The sequence below is a fragment of the Alligator mississippiensis genome, chromosome 6, assembly GCF_030867095.1.
Source record: "Alligator mississippiensis isolate rAllMis1 chromosome 6, rAllMis1, whole genome shotgun sequence".
Taxonomy (NCBI): domain Eukaryota; kingdom Metazoa; phylum Chordata; order Crocodylia; family Alligatoridae; genus Alligator; species Alligator mississippiensis.
Window position 1 is genome coordinate 71,559,559 of NC_081829.1, and position 19,572 is coordinate 71,579,130.

The window sequence follows — 19,572 nt, forward strand, 5'->3', positions numbered from 1 at the left end:
AGTTTCTGGTTTACTAGAAACTAAAAACTAAAAGAAGACAATCCCTCTCTACCCAAAACCCCAAAAAAGACTCACCTGTGGTTTAGATCTGGTTCAGAGTCAAATTAGGTTAAAAAAAATCCTATCACCTTGAGTCTTCTAAGATCCTGCAATTACTCAGTGAACTTGATGTTCTTTTCCTGGCCTGATCCAAGTCATGGTTTTATTCATCAGGTAAGGATGTGTGGAGCTGTCAGGGCTAAGGAATGCTTCCCCCAGTACTTATGTCTTGTGTACTGTTGCTTTAGATGACAGGACATCAACTAACTCTTTCTAACACCCCTCTGGGGCACCCCGTGTGGATGTAGATTTTTTAACAGAGTGCAATTTCCTTTAATAGAAAGAAGGTTTCAAATAGTCCCATTTGCCTGAGTAAAAAACCCCAGGGAGACGTATATAACTTGAAACAATAGTTCTGAGACGTGTTCAGGAGGCATGTCCTCATGAGTGCACATGCGTGTTTCCCTGGGGACAAAGAGCAGTGGCACATAGTTTTGCTGCTGCTACTGGTCCCTGGGGCATGACCCTGCATATGCGCTCTGGGGCATGGCAAATTGCCCTGGGTGGGGTAGGGGAGGCTGGGGCCAGCACCTGGACTGGCCCCAGCAGCATTACTTGGTGTTCTGGGGGCCTTCTGGGGCTGCAGTGAGGACAATCCAGACACATGGAGCCTGGCTTTGGCTGGCCAGACTCTGGTTTTGGGTATAGCATGCTGCAGCCATGTGCCCTGCCCCCTTTTTTTTTTTTTTGGCATGTTTTTTTAGATTCCAGGTTTTCCCAGTATTTAATTTTGGCTTCACACTGCAAATATCTAGCATGGAGAACCTTTTAACATGCACCGCATGCATTTTGTGGTGCCTCAGAAACCTTTGAGGTGCTGCAAAGCACACATTCCCACTCATCTGGAGGCACCCAGGGTGTTCCTGTTGCCCACCTCCTGGTGCTAGTTGTTGGGAGCCTATGATAAGCCTGGCCATTCTTAGCTCTTTACTCCAGTCTCAGCCCTATGTTCTTGGTGCACACATCCAGCATGCCTATTTTCACCTCCTCAGAGGAAGGGATGGAGTTTCTTCAGATTCATGTGGGGAAGTGGTGGTGTTCAGACATCTATACAAGCACAAGACAGGGAGAGGAGATCAGGCCTCCTCCCTCTCCACCTATGAAGGAGTACCCTCTCTCATATCCTGGCTACTCCATGGAGAGGTGGGTGGGAGTGGAGCAACATACCTCCAGAAAAACAGGGTCGCCCAGATCTCGGCTCATACCAGGGGAACAGACAAAGCATATCAGGTACCCTCAGAAGGGCAGGCATACCCTATTTTCCAGCTGACATGGAGAGATAGAGAAAGGGGAACAGATAGGTGCAGAATATACCCAGAGGAGCAGGAAACACCCAGATCCTGGCTCCCGGGTAGGGGGACATGGGGGAAGGAGCACAAAGCCCTTCAAATCATGGTGTATGCATGGGTTCCGTGGGCATCCTCACCCCTAATACAATGCCATATCACTCCTTGTGGACTACATGCCTTTCCATCCTTCCCAATCTCCACTTCATCCTGAGATGGGTCCCCTTACCCATCCACATTTATCTTCCTCTCCTCAAAATATCTCCAAGTGGCTCTCTTCCCCTTTCACCTACTTCCTGTCTCACCTCAACCCTACCAGCAAGGATTCGTGTGTGGAATTTAATTTCTTTATAGAAAATATTCTGAGCATCTAAATGTTCTGCTATATTCAGTGAGCACCACTGATAGTAGCAAATAGTAGCAAGGTTCTCACCCTACTTCCTCCCCCCCAGATTTGTGCTGAGGAGCTAAATGTGAGTTGACAACATGGATGGAGTTCAATGTTTCTCCATGAGCCTTTCACCTGCCATGGGACTTAGAGGTGAGCGTTAAACTCTTTTGGCTAAAAACTTTTTTGGCTACTGCCCAGTGGGGGCGGATTCTGAGGGGGGTGCAGTGATGTGGACACAATCTCTTTCCAGTTAGCAACTTGGGAGCAGCAGCCCAGGACTTGTTTTAAGTCCCTGAAGAGAGTAAAAATTCTCCCACTCCTTTCTCCTCTGTGGCACATTCACTCCCCTCCCATTCCCTCTGCTCCTACCCCTGACACTGTCCTTGCTCCCACTCCTGCCACTGTCCCTGCTGGCTAAGGGGCTTCAAAGCCACTCTGCTCCAGGGAGACTCTGTGGCCAGGAACAGCAGCAGGGGCAGGCAGGTGTGGGGATTTGTTGCTGAGCACAGAGGGAAAGACAGGGGAACTTGTGGGGGGGTGGGAGGAAGATTCTTATCTGATTGGGGGACTAAAAAGTCCTCCTGCAGCTGCTCCTGCTGTGGGGTCTGCCCACCCAGCGGGGGCTAGAACCTGGGAGCAAGGGTTCAGCCCCAGCACCTTCCTCTACAAAGTCCCGAATCCACCCACGCTGCCTGCACATACTTGGTGTAATCTGTTTAGTTCACAAATTTAGGTTGTCTAAATAAAGAGCTCAAGTGTTTTGTCAGTATTGCTTGTTGCATTGCTTTCCTGAAGGAGAAGTTTATTAGATGTGGCAAATGTCAAGCAATTAAGAACAACTGGGGGAATGTGTAGAAATTTATTGTTAGACTACATCTCAGGATTCTCTGTTTAAAATGACCCAAATTTGGCATGTTAGTCCTATTCTTCATCTTTGTGAGATGTAACAGACTTCAGGATGATACAGGTAGGTATGTGGAGTTTAGCGTACATAGATATATAAGACCTTTAAACAGAAAGAGGTTCTCAAACTTAATTATAGCTGAGCTGTCACTCCACTACAATGGTTACTTGAATCTTTTACTTGCTAAAGCTTTGAAAATCCTAATCATAGCCTATACATGTTCTTACAATATGCAACTCTTTGGCATTTCATGAAGTAAACATTCAGTTTGCAACTTATTAGAAATCATTGCACCAAGCAAATGCACTAAAATAAACGGTCAGCTAATACCATTAACCATTTTTTTGCTAAAATACTGCTTCATCCTATCCAGCATATAATGATTTACCATAGGAAACTTATTGCAAGCCTTTCAGTCAAATTCAGTTTTACTAAAAAAGCAGCAGTTACAATGCTACTCATCTCCTTTCCTGGATGTTTATATTGAAACACCATTTTCATTAAGAATATACATGCTAACAAAATCTGTATTTCTTAAAGATTTAAGAATATAAACACTAGTTCTGATGTTTTTATTCCCAGCATGTATAAAACAATAAAAAGAACATGGCTTACCCAATGCAGATTAAAACACTTCCCACATGCATAAATTGGAGTCGATTCCAAGTAAGTTAAAAGAGCAGTTTCTTGTATCCGCTGTCTCCCTGCAAACACTCCCATGTGATTACTTGTTGTTAGAGTGAATGACAAGCTTGCTATGCCTGGGGTGGGGGAAAGAAAAGCCTTCTTAAAGTAAAAACCTACATTAAAGTGGATTAGTATAAATATATCCACAGAGAAAATCGTAAAAGGCTCTTCAAAATTATTTCTATAAAAGTTTGCTAAATGGCAGCTAACGAGGTATAAAAATAATTGTAGCATCATAGTAATGTGGTGCTGGAGGGGACCTCGAGATCATTTAGTCCATGCCCTTACATGGAAAATCAAATAGCCCATCCCTGCCATATGCCTGTTCTTAACACCCTCCAATGAAGGACATTTGGTAACACCCCCAGGTAGCGTGTTTCAGTGCTTCACTATCATTATTGTTAAAGGTTTTTTTCCTGATAGCTAAAGTAAATCTTCTTTGCTGATTTCTTTTTATCCTTCTGATATCTTATTGATTACCCCCTTCTTTTTATAATAACCTGTTTATATATTGGAAATCTACAAGTTGGGCAATGTAGACAGCTCATGAGTGCCTCATAATGGACCTGAGTGTGTGCCCCACTATTGCACTTAGCTCTCACTGGCTGAAGAGGCTACAGTGTGTACTTAGGGAAACTCCAAGCTGCCCAGGCCTGCTCCCAGTTTAGACACAAATGGGTGGAACTTATTTCTTGGTGGCAGTTTCAAGCTCACCATGAAGCCTGTAGAAACATAGCCATGGACTACAGAGAATAGCCATGTTTAATATGGAAGTGAGAAGTATTATTCAAATATGCTGTTGGAAATATGTCATTGAATCAGTGACATGTTTTAATCTTATCTTGTGAATTAGCCTTCATTTTCCAAACATGTAATTTTTTGGCAAAAGTTGATAATTTTTTTACCTGTGTTTATACGGAGGTATTGAAAACTGTCCTGCATACAAAAATAATAAAGAAAATATGGATAGTGCTGACCTCTTTAAGAGTAACGTCTCATCTTGAAGCAGGAAACACAGTTGTCTCATGAAAATTTTTGAACTGCTGTAGTGGTTGGCAGGATAGTGCTCCAGAAAGCAGTCATGACTCATATTGTAATAGGGTATGCCAGGGGATCTGCAAAATCTTTCTGGCTGTGCTGAACCAAGGAGTCTTGGGTAATTCTTATAGTAGGAACCTGTACAATGGGGGTTTGAGTTACAATTATGTTTGAGCATATTTCTTGTTAGCATATTTCTTGTTGGTGTCTTACAGTTGCTCTGGACTGGATGTGAGGAGATCTCGGTTCCATTCCAAACACTGATCTGGATTTTGTGTGTGACATGGGTTATGTAGAAGAGAGGGGCACAATGGTAAATGGGTGCCTCTGCAAATCTTGTTTCTGCACTTCAGTTTTTCATTTGCAAATGAAAGGGTGATAACATTTTCTTCCCCCATAAACATTACCTTTAATAATTCCTCCTTATTTTTCTAAGGGGACTTAATACTGTGTTGAGAAGTACCATGAAGAAGCTTATAAATGCACAACTATTTCCTAGGACCAATTTTCATATTATGGCAGAACACTATATTTTAAGAAATGCCTTTTATTCTTGTGATCAAAACAGGTAATGCTCCCCTCTTTTCCTTTTTCCCCCCACAAAAGCCCCAGCCCTTCCAATCCAAACTGAATAACACTGCAGGAATGTGCCTAACTTTGTTGCCACATTTCAAGATATATAATAATAGAACAGATGACTACAGGAAGTGAATGCGGCTACCTCCACAAAATGTCTGCATATGGCGGATGATGCTGTCCTAGAGTTCTGTTTTTTTGTTTGTGATCGGAAAGTATATTACTTGTGGTCATTGAGGGCATAGATTGATTGATGAATCGAAGCTTTGATATAGAGTATAATGACAGGAATGATGGATTTAGCTCTCTCCATGTAAAGTCAAACAGTAAGTAAGCTTTCTGAGAAGGAAAAGTTAACTGGAATTGTTTAATCATTGTATTCATTACCTTTTAACATAATTTATTCTAGGTCACAATACAGAGCCATCATCTATAATCCTTATTCAGGTAAAGTTTTGCTGAAGTGAATGGAAAATTTCTGAAAGGACTTTGCACCTTTATACATGCTAAAATGTGTTTAACTCTTCATTGTGAAAGCTGAAAATAATCTGCTTTGCACTCTTTAATTAAAATGAATGTAATTCATTTTAACTGAATAGTCCACCTGTTTAGTCTAAAGCAATCTCAGACATCTGCCATCTAAACCACATTTTTCTCCTGCGTTCAAAGTAAAAAAGGGAAAAAAGTTTCCATTGGAGGTCTAATAGTTCATACTCAGATCTGAAATTCTGCAAGGTTTCATAGTTGTTAGGGGTTGGGAAGGACCTTACAGATCTCCTTGTTTCTGCATGTCAGTTTTCATTTGCAAGTGAAAGGGTGATAATACTTTCTTCCCCCGTAAGCATTACCTTTAATAATTCCTCCTTATTTTTCTGAGGGAACGTAATACTATGTTGAGGAGTGCCATGAAGAAGCTTATAAATGTGCATCCCCCCTGCATTTGGGCAGGAAAGACTGCTGGGATCAGATGACCATAAGCAAGATGGGCATCAGGACACTTTTTGAAGATAGCTATGGTGGATAACAGTATCACCTCTGGGGGGAGCCTGTTCCAAGCCCTCGGCACTTGACTTGTAAAGAAGTTTTCCCTTATGTCTAGCCTGAAGCGCTCCTCAGTCAGTTTGTGCCCACTATTTTAGGTCCTCCCCTGGGGGGCCTTGGTGAATAGATGCTCTCCCAAGCCCTGATGTATGCCCCTGGTATACTTATAGGTTGCCATCAAGTCCCCTCTGAGTCTTCTCTTCTCCAGGCTGAACAGTCCCAAGTCTTTCAGCCTTTCCTCATATGACTTGGTCTCTAGGCCTCTAATCGTGTGTGGCCCCTCCTTTGGACTCTCTCAAGCTTTGTTGCTGGGTATTGGCTTAGCCTTAAACCCATCTCTTGTTCTTCACAGCTATGATATCTTCTACTACCTTGTTCAACTCACTTGTTCTTCTGTCAATTTTTATGAACTTATTGTTCAGGTAACGTTATTCTATCCTATAGCCAGCTACATGCCTTTTTGTTCTGTGTGTTATAGAGGTTTGATACACGGGCATAACAAGTCTTTAAACCATAAAGGGACTTTCTCTTCATATTATTATTTAACTTTCTGAATGTTCTTTTGTCTAGTTATCATAATCAACTTCACTTTGTCTTTCTGATTGACAGTAGCTTTCATCAACTGTCCTATAGAGATGTATCTTAGCAATTTCTAATTGTTTCTCATCAACTGATCTTTCCTTCCTTTGAGTGAAAATATGTTTACTCCTCTGCATATTAGCTTGGATTCTACATTTTGTACTAAGTTTTCTTTATCCTGTCATTTTTTTGCTCTTAACTGGTACGGTTAAAATAAAAAATTTTGCAATGCTTGTGACATTCATGTATCCAAAATTCTCTTTGATCTTTTTAAGATTATGATTGATGGTGAAATGCTTGGTTGTGATATTTTTTGCATGTGTTTCAGTATACTTTTCAGTTTAATTGAGACTCTTTTGAGTTATTTGTCTGAAAAGTTTAGTAGAGCTTGCAGTTAAAGCTATTGAACTGCAGTTATGCCTTGACATTTTTCAGTCTGAATTTGCACCTATAGTTTATGCCATTTCTTTGTAGGGCTAAAACTCCACCCAAGCTACATGCTCAAGTTCTCTGAAAGAATATAAGAAAATGTGTGGATTGATTCCCTGAGAACTGTATACAATTGCTTTATAAAATATTAGTTTTCATTTATAAAAGTCTGTCTCTGTCTGGTTATTCAGAAGATATAGGAACAATATTAACTGCTGTTGAGTATAATTTATAGTATTATATTCTCATGATGATAGTGTCTCTTGTTTTATTATTTAGATCACATCTGTCTCATTATTGTGTAAAGGAGCAACTGTGGATACTTTTTAATAAAGTTTTGTTTATATACTCTTAAATGCTCTTTTGCAGATTGTACAGATAGAATGAGTTCTTAGTAAAACAGCAATTTCTTTGGGAGTTTGTGTTGATATTTACATGAGGTCTTTCTCTAGTCATATAACATCCAATAAGATATAACCAAATCAATACCAAATTGCTACTTTAACTCACAGTTCCCTTACTGAAAAGCATGTGTAATGCTGGATCTCCATGAATAACTGACATTGTAAGGACCATTTTAATATTAGCATAGTTTAATGATGAGTCAATTTGTGTTCTATTAAGCCAGTCTCTAATTTAATTTGAGAAATACTAAGTCATTGGAACTAATTAGCCAACTCCTGCAGCTTATAGTAAAATCCAATTCTCCATTGATAATTCTGGAAATTTGTCCAGCTATGGACTTGACTGTTTGGCCTGTTATAACTAGTAATGGGTAAACCTAAATGTTTACCCAAAGGTTCAGTTTAATTAAGAATGTAAAAGAATGGATGCTTACTTAATGTTAATCCAAAGGGGTTGGGTATTGTCTAGTGGGTAAGTATGTGTCTGGGTAAAAGAGAAGGTGTATCAAAGGGAGATAATAGGGAAGCATTAGATCCTTCCCAGTGCTTGTTCATGCTGTATGACTCTGGCCTGACAGATGTTAAAGTAAAGGCATGATGGGATCTAATGTGGGATCCCACACATGCATGGCAGGAGGCAAGATTGTGAGATTTTGCATGAGATCACATTGCGTCATTTTGCTGGTGCAGGAGGACCCTGATCCTGGCAAGTAGCAAGCTTGGCTCCCAGTGCATGGTGTGTTTCCCAGTTGGAAGCCCTCAGCAGCTGAGGGGCCTCCCAGTCTCTGGTTCACACAGGAATCTTGAAAGGCTCCTGTGTGCTCTAAAGACTGAGTGCTGGCCACATGTTCAATTAAAGGCATGATAAGAAACACTACAATAACTTTGTGGCTTATTCCTCATTTTGGTACACTGTTGATTGATTGACCGCATGGCCAGGTCATTATTTAAGACATAAGAGCCTCCGAGAAAAGCATAAAGCAGTGGCTGGTTGACATGAGAGTTGGATGCAAGAGGCAAGTAACCATCTCTTGTTGTTTTTTCCATGTGTATGTGGAGGAACAGGTCTTTGTAGACATTTTGGAATAAATTGGACAGGATCAGACATCTCTAACTTGATCACCAATTTATTCTTCTAATAGACCTGGCCCTGAATTCTGGATAGCCGCTCATGGGATAAAACAATCCTAATCACTGAGGAACTGAGCTGGCATCTTATAGGCACAGGAATTCTCAAGAGCCTTTCTTGTATCTTTTGTTTTGGCCTACATTCTTTGAAAGTACCAAACCCCAGAGCCTCAATGGAATTTTACTGACATTCGGCTCCTTTCTGGAGGTATTTTAATATTTCCATTTTAGCCTCAACTGAATCCAGGAGGTGCAGCAAGTTGCAAAAAATAAAGTAAAAATATGAAAATAGTAAATGTAAATGGGTTTATGAAAATTAAACAATGTGTAACTGGGGAAACAGGTCAGCCTTAGACAAGAAGCATACTCTGGGTAGTGAGGCTAAATTCAGCAAGGAGACTAAAGGGCTATGTGTGTGGGTCTTGATTTCAGAAAATCTGATCCTTCCATATAGCTCTCCTTGTATAAGTGTACTTTGTGGCCTGGACTTGACAGGGCTTGGCAGCGACAGAGCACATAGGATTGTCTTTGTGCATCATCAACAAGCAGCAGTCAACTTGACAGAGCTGACTTGGAGGAGCGGAGTGGATATAAGGCAGGCCAGAGGGGAATGTAGTGAGGCCTGTGGTGAACAGAATAATAACCATTATTTATTTTTAATTTTTAAACTGTAAAATCAAAAGTATTAATTAAGCAAAGGGAGAGCCCAGCTTCTGCAGTGATATGGAATTAATTGAGAGTATGTAGTTTATTTTAAAGCACTCATAAAATAGTGATTGTTTTGAGCTGCATCCCTCTGTTTCTTCCCGTTTCCTGTAAACAGACAAACACAACAAGCAGCCACTATCATTATGTGTACTGTGTATTGAGATTTAAAAAAATATTATTTCAGTTATGAAAGCAGCAGTGATTTAACTAAAAACAGAAAATCACAGACTGAAAGAGGAGAAGAACAGAGGCTATAGTTTGGATAGATAAACCCATGGCTAAAATACACCATATAAAACCATGTCCGCTGTGTTATACCTGTCATTTGTCCTTGCTGGACTGTCTTGGGAAGAGGGAGGGAGAGGTGAGTTGTGTGGAATTGATTGCTTGGGTTTTGCACGTGCATGGTGTCAAGATTATACTATGAAAGTAAAACAATATACCCTTTAACCTTCCTCACCCTTCGAAACTCCACACATCATTTTACAATATGTGACAGATGGAAAATAAGGGAGAGAGACATTTGTTTGCCCTAACATGAAAGTTTAAAAGCCATGTAGAAACTCAAACTGCTTTTTGAAAATTCATCTTTTTATGTTCCTCATATGTGATGAGGGATGATTTTGTCTTCCAAAACCAGGAACCTCAAAGGGGGAAGCATGACACCCTTAGGTCTTGTTCATATTTAGAGCAGAACAAATAGCTGAGAGGGGAAAAGAACTGAAAAAAAAGGAAATGAGAGGAAAATGGTGAACTGCAAATCTAAGAGTCTCTGTAAGGCAGGAGGAAAGGGACTGACCAGAAGAGACCAATAAGGTTAGGGCCTGTAGGCTGGAGGAAAGAACTAAGTCAGAAATTGAGGGTTGGGAAACTCAGAAGGGGGATGGAATTGGGAAAGTTAATGGAGGATGAGGCATAGGAACAAAGTTGAAGGGTTGTGTATATGGAAGGAGAGATGTCTGTAGGGACAGTTGAAAGAACCCAGAGAACAGTGGATTGGTAGGCTACATGCAGACATGCGGGGGGCATGAGCATGCTTGTTAGTGGCTGGTTTTGTCTTGTCAAGTTGGTATTAAAACAGTATTGCTCCTTCCATCTTTCAGGATAATGAACAGGGGACAGAGGTAAGGACTTGAGGATGAAATACAGCTCAGTAGAGCCTGAAAGAGACACCCTCAGAGAAGAAGGCTGAAAGGAAAAATTAGGAGGGTGGGGCTGAGAAGAAGGGTGGCATAAGCAAAGCTAGCTGCATTTTATCATGCATCAGCAGATGCATGGCAAATAGATCCAAGGAGGTGATACTCCCTCTATGCGGCATTGGTCAGACTGCAGTTGGAGTACTGTGTCCAGTTTTGGGCGCCGTACTTCAAGAAGGATGTTGATGATAGGCTCAAGTGGGTCCAGAGGAAGGCCACTCATATGGTTAGAGGCTTACAGGACAAGTCCTGTGAGGAGAGACTGAGGGACCTGGACCTCTTCAGCCTCTGCAAGAGAAGGCTGAGAGGTGATCTTGTGGCTGCCTACAAATTCATTAAGGGGACACAGCAAGGAATCGGAGATGCTCTATTCACCAGGGTGCCTCTTGGGGTAACAAGGAACAATGGTCACAAACTGACAGACAGCAGATTTAGGCTAGATACCAGGAAAAACTTCTTCACGCTAAGGGTGGCCAAAATTTGGAACGGGCTTCCAAGGAAGGCGGTGCTCTCCCCCAGCTTGGGGGTCTTTAAGAGAAGGCTGGATAGGCATCTGGCTGGGGTCATCTGACCCCAGAACTCTTTCCTGCCTAGGTAGGGGGTCAGACTCGATGATCTGTTGAGGTCCCTTCTGAACCTAGCATCTATGAATCTATGGAAAAAAATTACAGTGTCTGAAGGAGAAGAGGAAAGAACCTGTGCAGAGGAGTCATGTGGTGTGCATAGACAGAAGGATGTGCACAGACAGAACAGAATGGGAGTGAGGAAAAGTTACAATTTTTAAAAAGCAGGAAGCTAAGCAACTAAAATAATTTGATCTGTAGGGGGCTTTCTTATAATACTTAACTCCTCCCTCAACTCCTAAAGAGGAAGCCGAGGATCTCGGATCTTGAGTAATTTTGGAACCCATAGCCATAGCTAGGCTTCTATGAGCAAGTGCATTTCTTGAGTCTTTTGTGACTTGGCTATAACATGTGCAACATTTTTATTATTGATACCATTTATTATTATTGTTATTATGTATTTATTCATTTGTGATTTATTTCTAATATTCTTTATGCTATTATATTTATGCTATTATAATGACAACAGACATTGACCAGATTGGTTCTAAATAAAATGGACACCTGGTCAAAGAATCTTATAAATAATAAGAAAGATATGGAAGGGAGTAATATACATTATAATGACTTTTGGTCATTACGTCAAAGGCAGAAAAGCATGTCTATTGTTATGCTCCTAACACAGAAAGATTATTACAGGATATTCTTTCCAACTCTCTTCAGTCTGCTCTTCAGTCAACTCTTTCGCTTGCCAGACTGTCTCCATAGCTTAAGCATTTCCTTCTTGGTTGCTATAGAGATAACCAAGGCGAACACCATTGTGAATATGTCTACTCCTATTGCCTGTTTACAGTGCCCGTGCCTCTTCTTGTGGTATGAATTGACAGCCATGCATAATTGTTTCAATTGCTGGAGTACATTCCTCTCTTTCCTTTCACAGGCATGGCAAGAAGCTAATCGACTGTTTTTCTTTGTGAATTCCCACGAAACTGAGACACATACTGGAAAAAATTCTGTGGGTTCAAAAAATCTGCACCTAAGAAATGAGTAAGATGATGGTAATTGTTAGAAGTTAGTTTTGTCTTTATAAGGTCATTTTTATATAACTAATGGAAACTACTTGACTGCTATCTTACTGTTTACACTGTAGAATAAAATAAATAAAACACTTCAACATTTTTTGCTATTGGCAGGGAATAGCATCATAGAACCATAGAATCTAGGAAATTAGGGTTGGAAGGGACCTCAGGAGGTTATCTAGTCCAACCCTCTGCTCAAAGCAGCACCATCCCCAATGATATCCCATCAAAGCCCTTGTCTAGCCTGGTCTTAAAAACCTCCAAGGATGGATGTTCCACAATCTCTCTCTGGGTAACATGTTCCAGCACTTTACTACCTTCCTAGTGACAGAGTTTGTTCCTAATTTCTAACATAATCTTCCCTTGCTGTAACTTGAGGCCATTGCTCCTTCTTCTGTCATCTGCCACCACTGAGAACAGTCTAGCTCCATCCTCTTTGGAATCACCCTTCAGGTAGCTGAAGGCTGCTATTAAATCCTGCCTCAGTCTTCTCTTCTCCAGACTAAAAAAGCCTAGTTCCCTCAGCCTTTCCTCACAAGTCATGTGCCCCAGCCCCCTAACTATTTTGTTGCCCTCCATTGGTCTCTCTTAATTTTGTTCACATCCTTTCTGTAGCTGGGGGGCCCAAAAATGGACACAGTACTCCATATGTGGTCTCGCTAGTGCTAAATAGAGGGGAAGAATTACTTCCCTTGATCTGCTGGCAACACTCTTTCTAATGAAGCCTGGTATGCCATTAACCTTCTCTGCAACAACAGCACACTGTTGGCTCATATTCAGTTTATTTTGTAAGTTTAAACCCAGGTTCTTTTCTGCAGACCTGCTGCTTAGACAGTCAGTCCCCAATCTGTACATAGGATTATTTCATCCTAAGTGCAGGACTTTGCACTTGTTCTTATTGAACCTCATGAGATTTCTTTTGGGCCAATCCTCCAATTTATTGAGGCCTTTCTGAATCCTAGCCCTACCCTTCAGCCTATTGACTACTCCCACCAGTTTGGTGTTATTTTCAAACTTGCTGAGGGTGTACTTCATCCTATATTCCAGCTCATTGATGAAGATATTGAACAAAACCAGCCCCAGAACTGACCCCTGGGGAACTGCACTTGATATTGGCTGCCAACTAGAAATCGAACCTTTGATTACTACCCTTTGAGCCCAACAATCCAGTCAGTTTTCTGTCCACCTTACAGTCCATTCATCCAACCAACCTGTACTTCCTTACCTTGTTTGCAAGAATGTTGTGGTAGACCATATCAAAAGCCTTGCTGAAGTCAAGATATATCATGTCCACTGCTCTTTCTGCATCCACAGAGCCAGTCATCTCATCATAGAAGGCAATCAGGTTGCTTAGGCATGACTTGCACTTGATGAATCCATGCTGACTGTTCCTAATCACCTTCTTTTCCTCCAAGTGCTTAGAAATTGATTCCTTGAGGACCTGTTCCTTGATTTTTCCAGAGACTGAGGTGAGGCTGACTGGTCTGTATTTCCCTGGATATTCCTTCTTCCCTTTCTTAAAGATGGGCACTATATTTGCCTTTTTCCAGTCATCTGGGACTTCTCCCAATCACCACAACTTTTCAAAGATAATAGCCAGAGCCTCTGAAATCATATTGGCCATCTCCCTCAGCACCCTCAGGTGTATCGCCTCTGGCCCCATGGGCTTGTACATATCCAGTTTTTCTAATTAGTCCGTAATCTGTTCTTTTGCCACTGTTGGCAGCTCATCTCCTCCCCAGACTGTGCTTCCAGGTGCAGTGCTATGGAAGCTGATCTTGGCTGTGAAGACTGAGGTGAAAAAGGCATGGAGTACTTCAACCTTTTCTACAACATCTGTCACTAGGTTGCCTCCCCCATTCAGTAAGGGGCCCACACTGATCTTTCTCTTGTTGCAGACATACTTTTAGAAACCCTTATTGTTACCCTTCATGTAACTTGCTAGCTGCAACTCCAGTTCTGCTTTGGCCTTCCTAATTTCATCCCCGCATTGCTGAGGAATGCTCTTATATTCCTCCCTAGTTGTTTGTCCAAGTTTTCACTTCTTGTAAGCTTCCTTTCTGTGTTTTAGCTCACTGAAGAGTTCCCTGCTAAGCCAAGCTGGTCTTCTGCCATACTTGCTAGTCTTCCTGCACATCAGGATGGACCATTCTTGTGCCCTTAGTAAGGTGTCTTTAAAAGACACCCAGCTCTCCTGGACTCCTTTCCCTCTCAGACTGGCCTCCCAGGGATTTCTGCCCATCAGTTCCCTAAGTGAGTCAAAGTCTGTTTAACTGAAGTCCAGGCTCCTTACTCTGCTGCTCTCCTTTCTTCATTTCCTCAGGATCCTGAACTCAATCATCTTGTGGTTACTGCTGCTCAAGTTGCCATCCACTACTACATTCCCCACCAAGTCTTCCCTGTTTGTGAGCCGCTGGTCAAGAAGAGCATGGCCCTTGGCTGGCCTCTATAACACTTGCACCAGAAAGTTGTCCCCTAGACAAGTAGTTCTCAACCTTCTTTGTACCAGGACCCATTTGTAAATGTTGATGGCTAGTGCTGACCCAGTAAATAGTTTAAGTAGAAAACAGCACCCTGGCCCTGCTGGTGTCCCTCACTCTCAACCCACAGCCCCTACCCCCTAGCCCTCCTGCTGCCCCTTCTCCTGATCCACTGCCTCCCACCCCCAAACTCCTGTGGGGCAGGGGTGTTGTGGCATTTGGGGGGCACATGACCCCCAGATTTATGCACCCCCAGAGGGCATGGGGCTGCAGCCTGGCTGGACCAGCATAGGCAGGACCTGTCTCCATGGCCCAGCGGGCAGGACTTTGCATGGGAGTGCAGAGCATGGTAGTGAGACTCATTGCTGCCACTGCCACTGGAACCCCCACACCAGCCGTGCCACCAGCACCATGAGGAGTAACAGAGGCTGGGGGTAGTCATGCTGCCATCACTTTCTATTGTCAGCTGCTCATACACTGGGCCCAGCAGTTGCTGCCACTCCCCTCAGGTGATGGCTGTACCCCAGAGAGATGGGATGGTGGGCAGGTGACACTATGCCCCCCCTGTCTGATCACCCTCATTTGCTCCCCCCAGCTCCAAGCAGCCCTTTGCAGGTTGGAACTCTGCCAACCTTCCAGGGGAAACCTGTGGTTTCCCACTTTTTTTCTCATTTAAAGGAGAATCCATTTTTAAAGTTTGTTGATCCACTTTTTAAAGTTTGTTACACCCCTTTCATATACTCTTGTGACCCACTTTTGGGTTGTGACCCACAGTTGAGAAATGCCATACACTCTTCAAAAGGTCCCTGGGTTGCCTGTGCACTGATGTATTGCCTTCCCAGCAGATGTCAGGGTGATTGAAGTCCACCGTGAGAACCAGGCCTGTGATTAGGAAACTTCTACTATCTGTTTGAAGAAAGCCTCATCCACAACTTCCTTCTGGTCTGGTGGTTTATAGCAGATACACACTATGACATCACCCTTCTTGTTCTCCCCCCCACCCTAATCCAGAGACTTTCAATAGGCCTATCCCCGCTCTGAGCAGTCATATAGCTCTTTTACATAAAGCACAACCCTTCCTCTTCTACCTTGCCTGTCCTTCCTGAACAGTTTATACCCATCCATGACAGTACTCCATTCATTGCACCAAGTCTCTGTTATTCCAACCATATCATTGTTCTGTGACTGTGTGAGGATTTCCAATTCTTCCTGTTTTTTTCCCAGGCTCCATGCATTCATTTACAAAAATCTGAGGTAACTAGCTGATTGCAGGAAGAATGAGAGAGCCTCCTCTGTTGCTTCCTCCTACTTGTGCTTTGTCCAGGTCACCCACTTTCCCACTTACCTCAGGGATTTGGTCTCTATCCCCAGGGGAAAATCTAGTTTAAAGCCCTCCTCACTAGATTAGTGAGCCTGCATGTGAAGATGTTCTTCCCTCTCTTTGTCAGGCAGATCCCATCTCTTCCTAGCAATCCTTCTTCTTGAAACAATAACCCATGGTCAAAGAAGCCAAAGCCCTGCTGGCAAGACCATCTGTGCAGCCATACATTGATCTGCAGGATGTATGCACTCCTGCTTGGGCCCTTCCCCTTGACAGGAAGGGTTGAGGAGAACACCACCCTGTTCCCTTCACCCTTCCACCCAAAGCCCTGTAGTCACTTTTGATCTGCTCAAGGTCAACCCTGGCAGTATAATTGGTACCCACGGGATGAGCAGCACGGGGTAGTAGTCAGAGGGCTGGATGAGTCTTGCTAATCTTTCTGTGACATCTTGGATCCAGGCCCCAGGCAAGCCACACACCTCCCAAACCAGACATCAGGCTGGCAAATGGATACCTGCATTCCCTGCAGAAGGGAGTCTCCAACTACCACCATCTGTCACTTCCTCTTGGTGGCAGTAGTCTCAATCCTCCCAACCTTGGGGATGCCTGGTCTGGCCTCCTCCACCAGTAGTAGTAGGAAATTGCAGTATGAAGATTGTTTTTTTGTTTTGTTTTTTTTTTGTGTTCCATGGGATAAACTATCCTTGTAAACCTCAATCGAAAGCAAAAGGCTACAGTAACAGCTGCTATTCTGTTGTAAATATGCCACCACTCAAGAATATGGTGTTTGACTTTAAATAAGTTACTTTTATACAGATGCTGTCTTTTCAAGGATGTATCTTTGTATAAATTGGGTGATATTCATGCAATATTATAACATAAATTGACTAATTCAACATATTTTCTCATTAGAACTTTGGTTACATGATAAATTTGTCAGTTTGACATTGCTGACAAATCTGTCTGTCTTATATATAATACTGTTATACTGTGATGCTTTGCAGTCCCTTAGTCCATCATACAAAGCTGTTCAAGAATGATGAATAAGCTTTGACTGGAGAAACATGGGAAATAAACACACTGGCTAACCTTCATCTAAAATGAGACTTTTTATTGCAAAATGCCTTCTTCACTGCCCAGAGTAATCGATTTCGGGTAATTCCAGTGTATTTTAGGCCATTGCTATTTATCAGACAGTGTACAGAAAGATGAGCAGCTATTCAGGGGAGCACTGATAAAAGCAGGTTATTGTGAGCATCTCATATACATTGATGAGTGTCCCTTGTTCAAGGCACAATGTAACTGGAATTTGCAAAACAAAACTGGAGAGCATCAAAAAGAAAAGCTTCCTATTCTGGTGAAATGGTGGATGTTTCAGTTCTGTAACATTGGCACCAAAGTTCTGGATAGATTTGGAGCATATAAAGTCAGAAAAAAATGTTGCATTCTGCTAATATTTATTCAACAATTGTTCCACATTTTGAAAACCTTCTGAAAAGCAGTTCTAGATAATAAGCCTATGTCTGTCTTCAAAAATTGAATTGATGTGTGGTGAGAATGAGACTTTGATAACGTCACCTGCATTACTGATAAATTGAAGTGTGACTATTTTGATCCAAGCATGTTATGAAAAGCCAGTGGGAAGTGTTTATACATAACCTTCATGTCTGCATCCCTTTGTTGTTTGAAAAAAAATGAGATGACAGTTTAGGACATCAAAACTCTTTCTTTTTTTCCATAGTAAATGTCAAGTTGATAAAGACCTCAACATTGACCTTCAGAACAAACAAGGAGATGAAACTCAGATGTGATTATCCTCTGAGGTGAGAAGTTATTGAAACAGTGCAGTTTCAGTCCTAAGTTGCCACTACAATTTAAATAGCACTGTATGCTGGACAACTTACTCCAACATTTTGAACATAATCTGTTATTGCCCTCCTTCGGTTCCCTATCGCTTCAACACCAGTAGGCTATTTAACTCTCACTGCTTGGTAACTTGACCTAACTCTGGGCACAGTTGGCATATCAATTCTCCAGTTTCTTATTACAGCACTCCATGCCGAACACAACAGGCAGAAGCAAAAGCAAGGGCTGCTAAAAGGGCTGGACACCCACCTCGACTGATTTGTCCATAAGATGAAATGGAGATGTCCATAGTACACAGTTTACTGCAGAAGTTTTATTTCCATTATAAAATAATTGACTATGTAACTTTAGTCCTGTAGGGGTTAATCTTCTCTTGCCTATCTACCATAATGTCTGCCTTTTGTTTTATTTAAAGGCACAACAGCTAGCACTGTATCAGAGGTTGTATAGAGGTTTTAAGGAATGATACAGTGTTCCCTGGTCAACCAAATCAATATCACTTATCTCTCCAGTCTGGTTTGAAGACTTCCAGGTAAAAATTTGCCTAACTACTAACTGACAAGGTGTCCTGTTTCTTTCTAATTAAGAAAGACCAAGAAAAGCAAAAACATGCTTAGCAGTTCTTTAGATTAAAATTTATAGACAACATAACCAATTAAAGCAGTCAGCAAAAAACCTTCCTTGTTTCACTTCCTGAGTAGGATCCCCTCTAGATGTCATTTTTGGAATTTTCACTGAGTCACAGCTTATTCTGGGCCAGGATAATCAGAGGTGGAAGCAGGTTTAACAAAACGGATGTGTCCAGTATGCAAGGGAGTAGGACTACTCAAAACAGTGGACTGGAAATAGGAGCAAAATGTTTTCTCCTGACCAGTACTTTGAAGTAAGCTAAAGATCGAAAAGCACAGTGAGGAATCTGCATAGTAAAAGAATGTGACACAGGAGTAAGTAGAACACTTGTAGAAGCAGATCATGGGAAAAGAGACTAGGAGGCCACTGAGGAAGAAGAGAACCATATCTGTTGAGAGGAACTGGGCCAAGGCTTATGTGACCACAGAGACTATGTAGTCAAAGCAGTACCTTGTAGTCATAGCAGTACCTCTGTCTTCAGAGTCAGGTCAGTACTGAGGTATAAATATGAACTACTTAATCTCATTACCTGAGAAATACTGGGAAAACTTGTTGCTCTGGAAGAGGCAAGTTTGCAAATTCTGAAAGATCTGGAGGAATTAAATGAGGGTAACTAAGCTTGGGATTTCAGATTGAACTCCTGGGAGGATGAGAAGGAGAAATTGTACTTGCACAAACAAGGAATATAGGAAATGCTTAAAAAAGACACCAATTGCTCCTGGAAACTGACCAGCTGAAAAGAGAAGTGGAGGAAAAGATGATGATTGCCTTGGCTTTGGGTAAAGCCCTATGGATGGGGAAGAAGTGTTTCATAAATTCCCTTTTCCAGGGAGTTAAGCCTAGCTTATTCTGTGATGGATTGGCCATTTCCCTACTTATCCTCATGTAGAGGATGTCCCTCCAAAGTTGCAAAACCAGGTGAGAAATGGTCACAGGCTGCTTACACAGGCTAAAAGCATGGCTCAGGAAGAGAAACTGAAGAGAGGGATTAGCTCCTGTGACTGGCTCTGAAAGCAGGGAAGACAATGCTGTGTGGTTAGCTTTCTGTAAGTGAGAAGAAAATGGTGGAGAGTGGGAGATCATTTGGTTTTACATTTCCCTTGGGGGCTATTCTTTAAATTTACTATCAGCCATGCCATGAACACTGATAGCTTCCTGTCAGTAGCC

At 42.1% G+C, this 19,572-nt stretch overlaps 2 protein-coding genes across 23 annotated transcripts in view; one reads left to right on the forward strand and one right to left on the reverse strand.

Moving 5' to 3' along the window:
- BLNK (B cell linker) overlaps positions 1–3,415 on the reverse strand; it is a 174,302-nt gene extending 170,887 nt beyond the window's left edge. For all 5 annotated transcript variants that reach the window (XM_019484203.1, XM_019484202.1, XM_019484200.1 and 2 more), the window contains exon 1: positions 3,296–3,415. In XM_019484203.1, coding sequence (XP_019339748.1) covers positions 3,296–3,400 — 105 coding nt within the window. In that variant the 5' untranslated portion in view covers positions 3,401–3,415. The remainder of the gene's footprint in view (positions 1–3,295) is intronic.
- Positions 1–19,572, forward strand: part of DNTT (DNA nucleotidylexotransferase) — a 358,214-nt gene that overhangs the window by 55,351 nt on the left and 283,291 nt on the right. For 2 of the 18 annotated variants that reach the window (XM_059729989.1, XM_059729990.1), the window contains 2 exons: positions 11,970–12,076; positions 17,651–17,732. The exons of 6 other annotated variants lie outside the window; for them this stretch is intronic. In XM_059729989.1, the coding sequence (XP_059585972.1) occupies positions 12,073–12,076; positions 17,651–17,732 (86 nt within the window). In that variant the 5' untranslated portion in view covers positions 11,970–12,072. Of the gene's footprint in view, positions 1–1,837; positions 1,927–3,262; positions 3,347–4,620; positions 4,719–11,969; positions 12,088–17,648; positions 17,733–19,572 lie in introns of those variants that run through there. 10 more of the 18 variants (XM_059729998.1, XM_059729996.1, XM_059729991.1 and 7 more) reach the window with 9 other exon arrangements.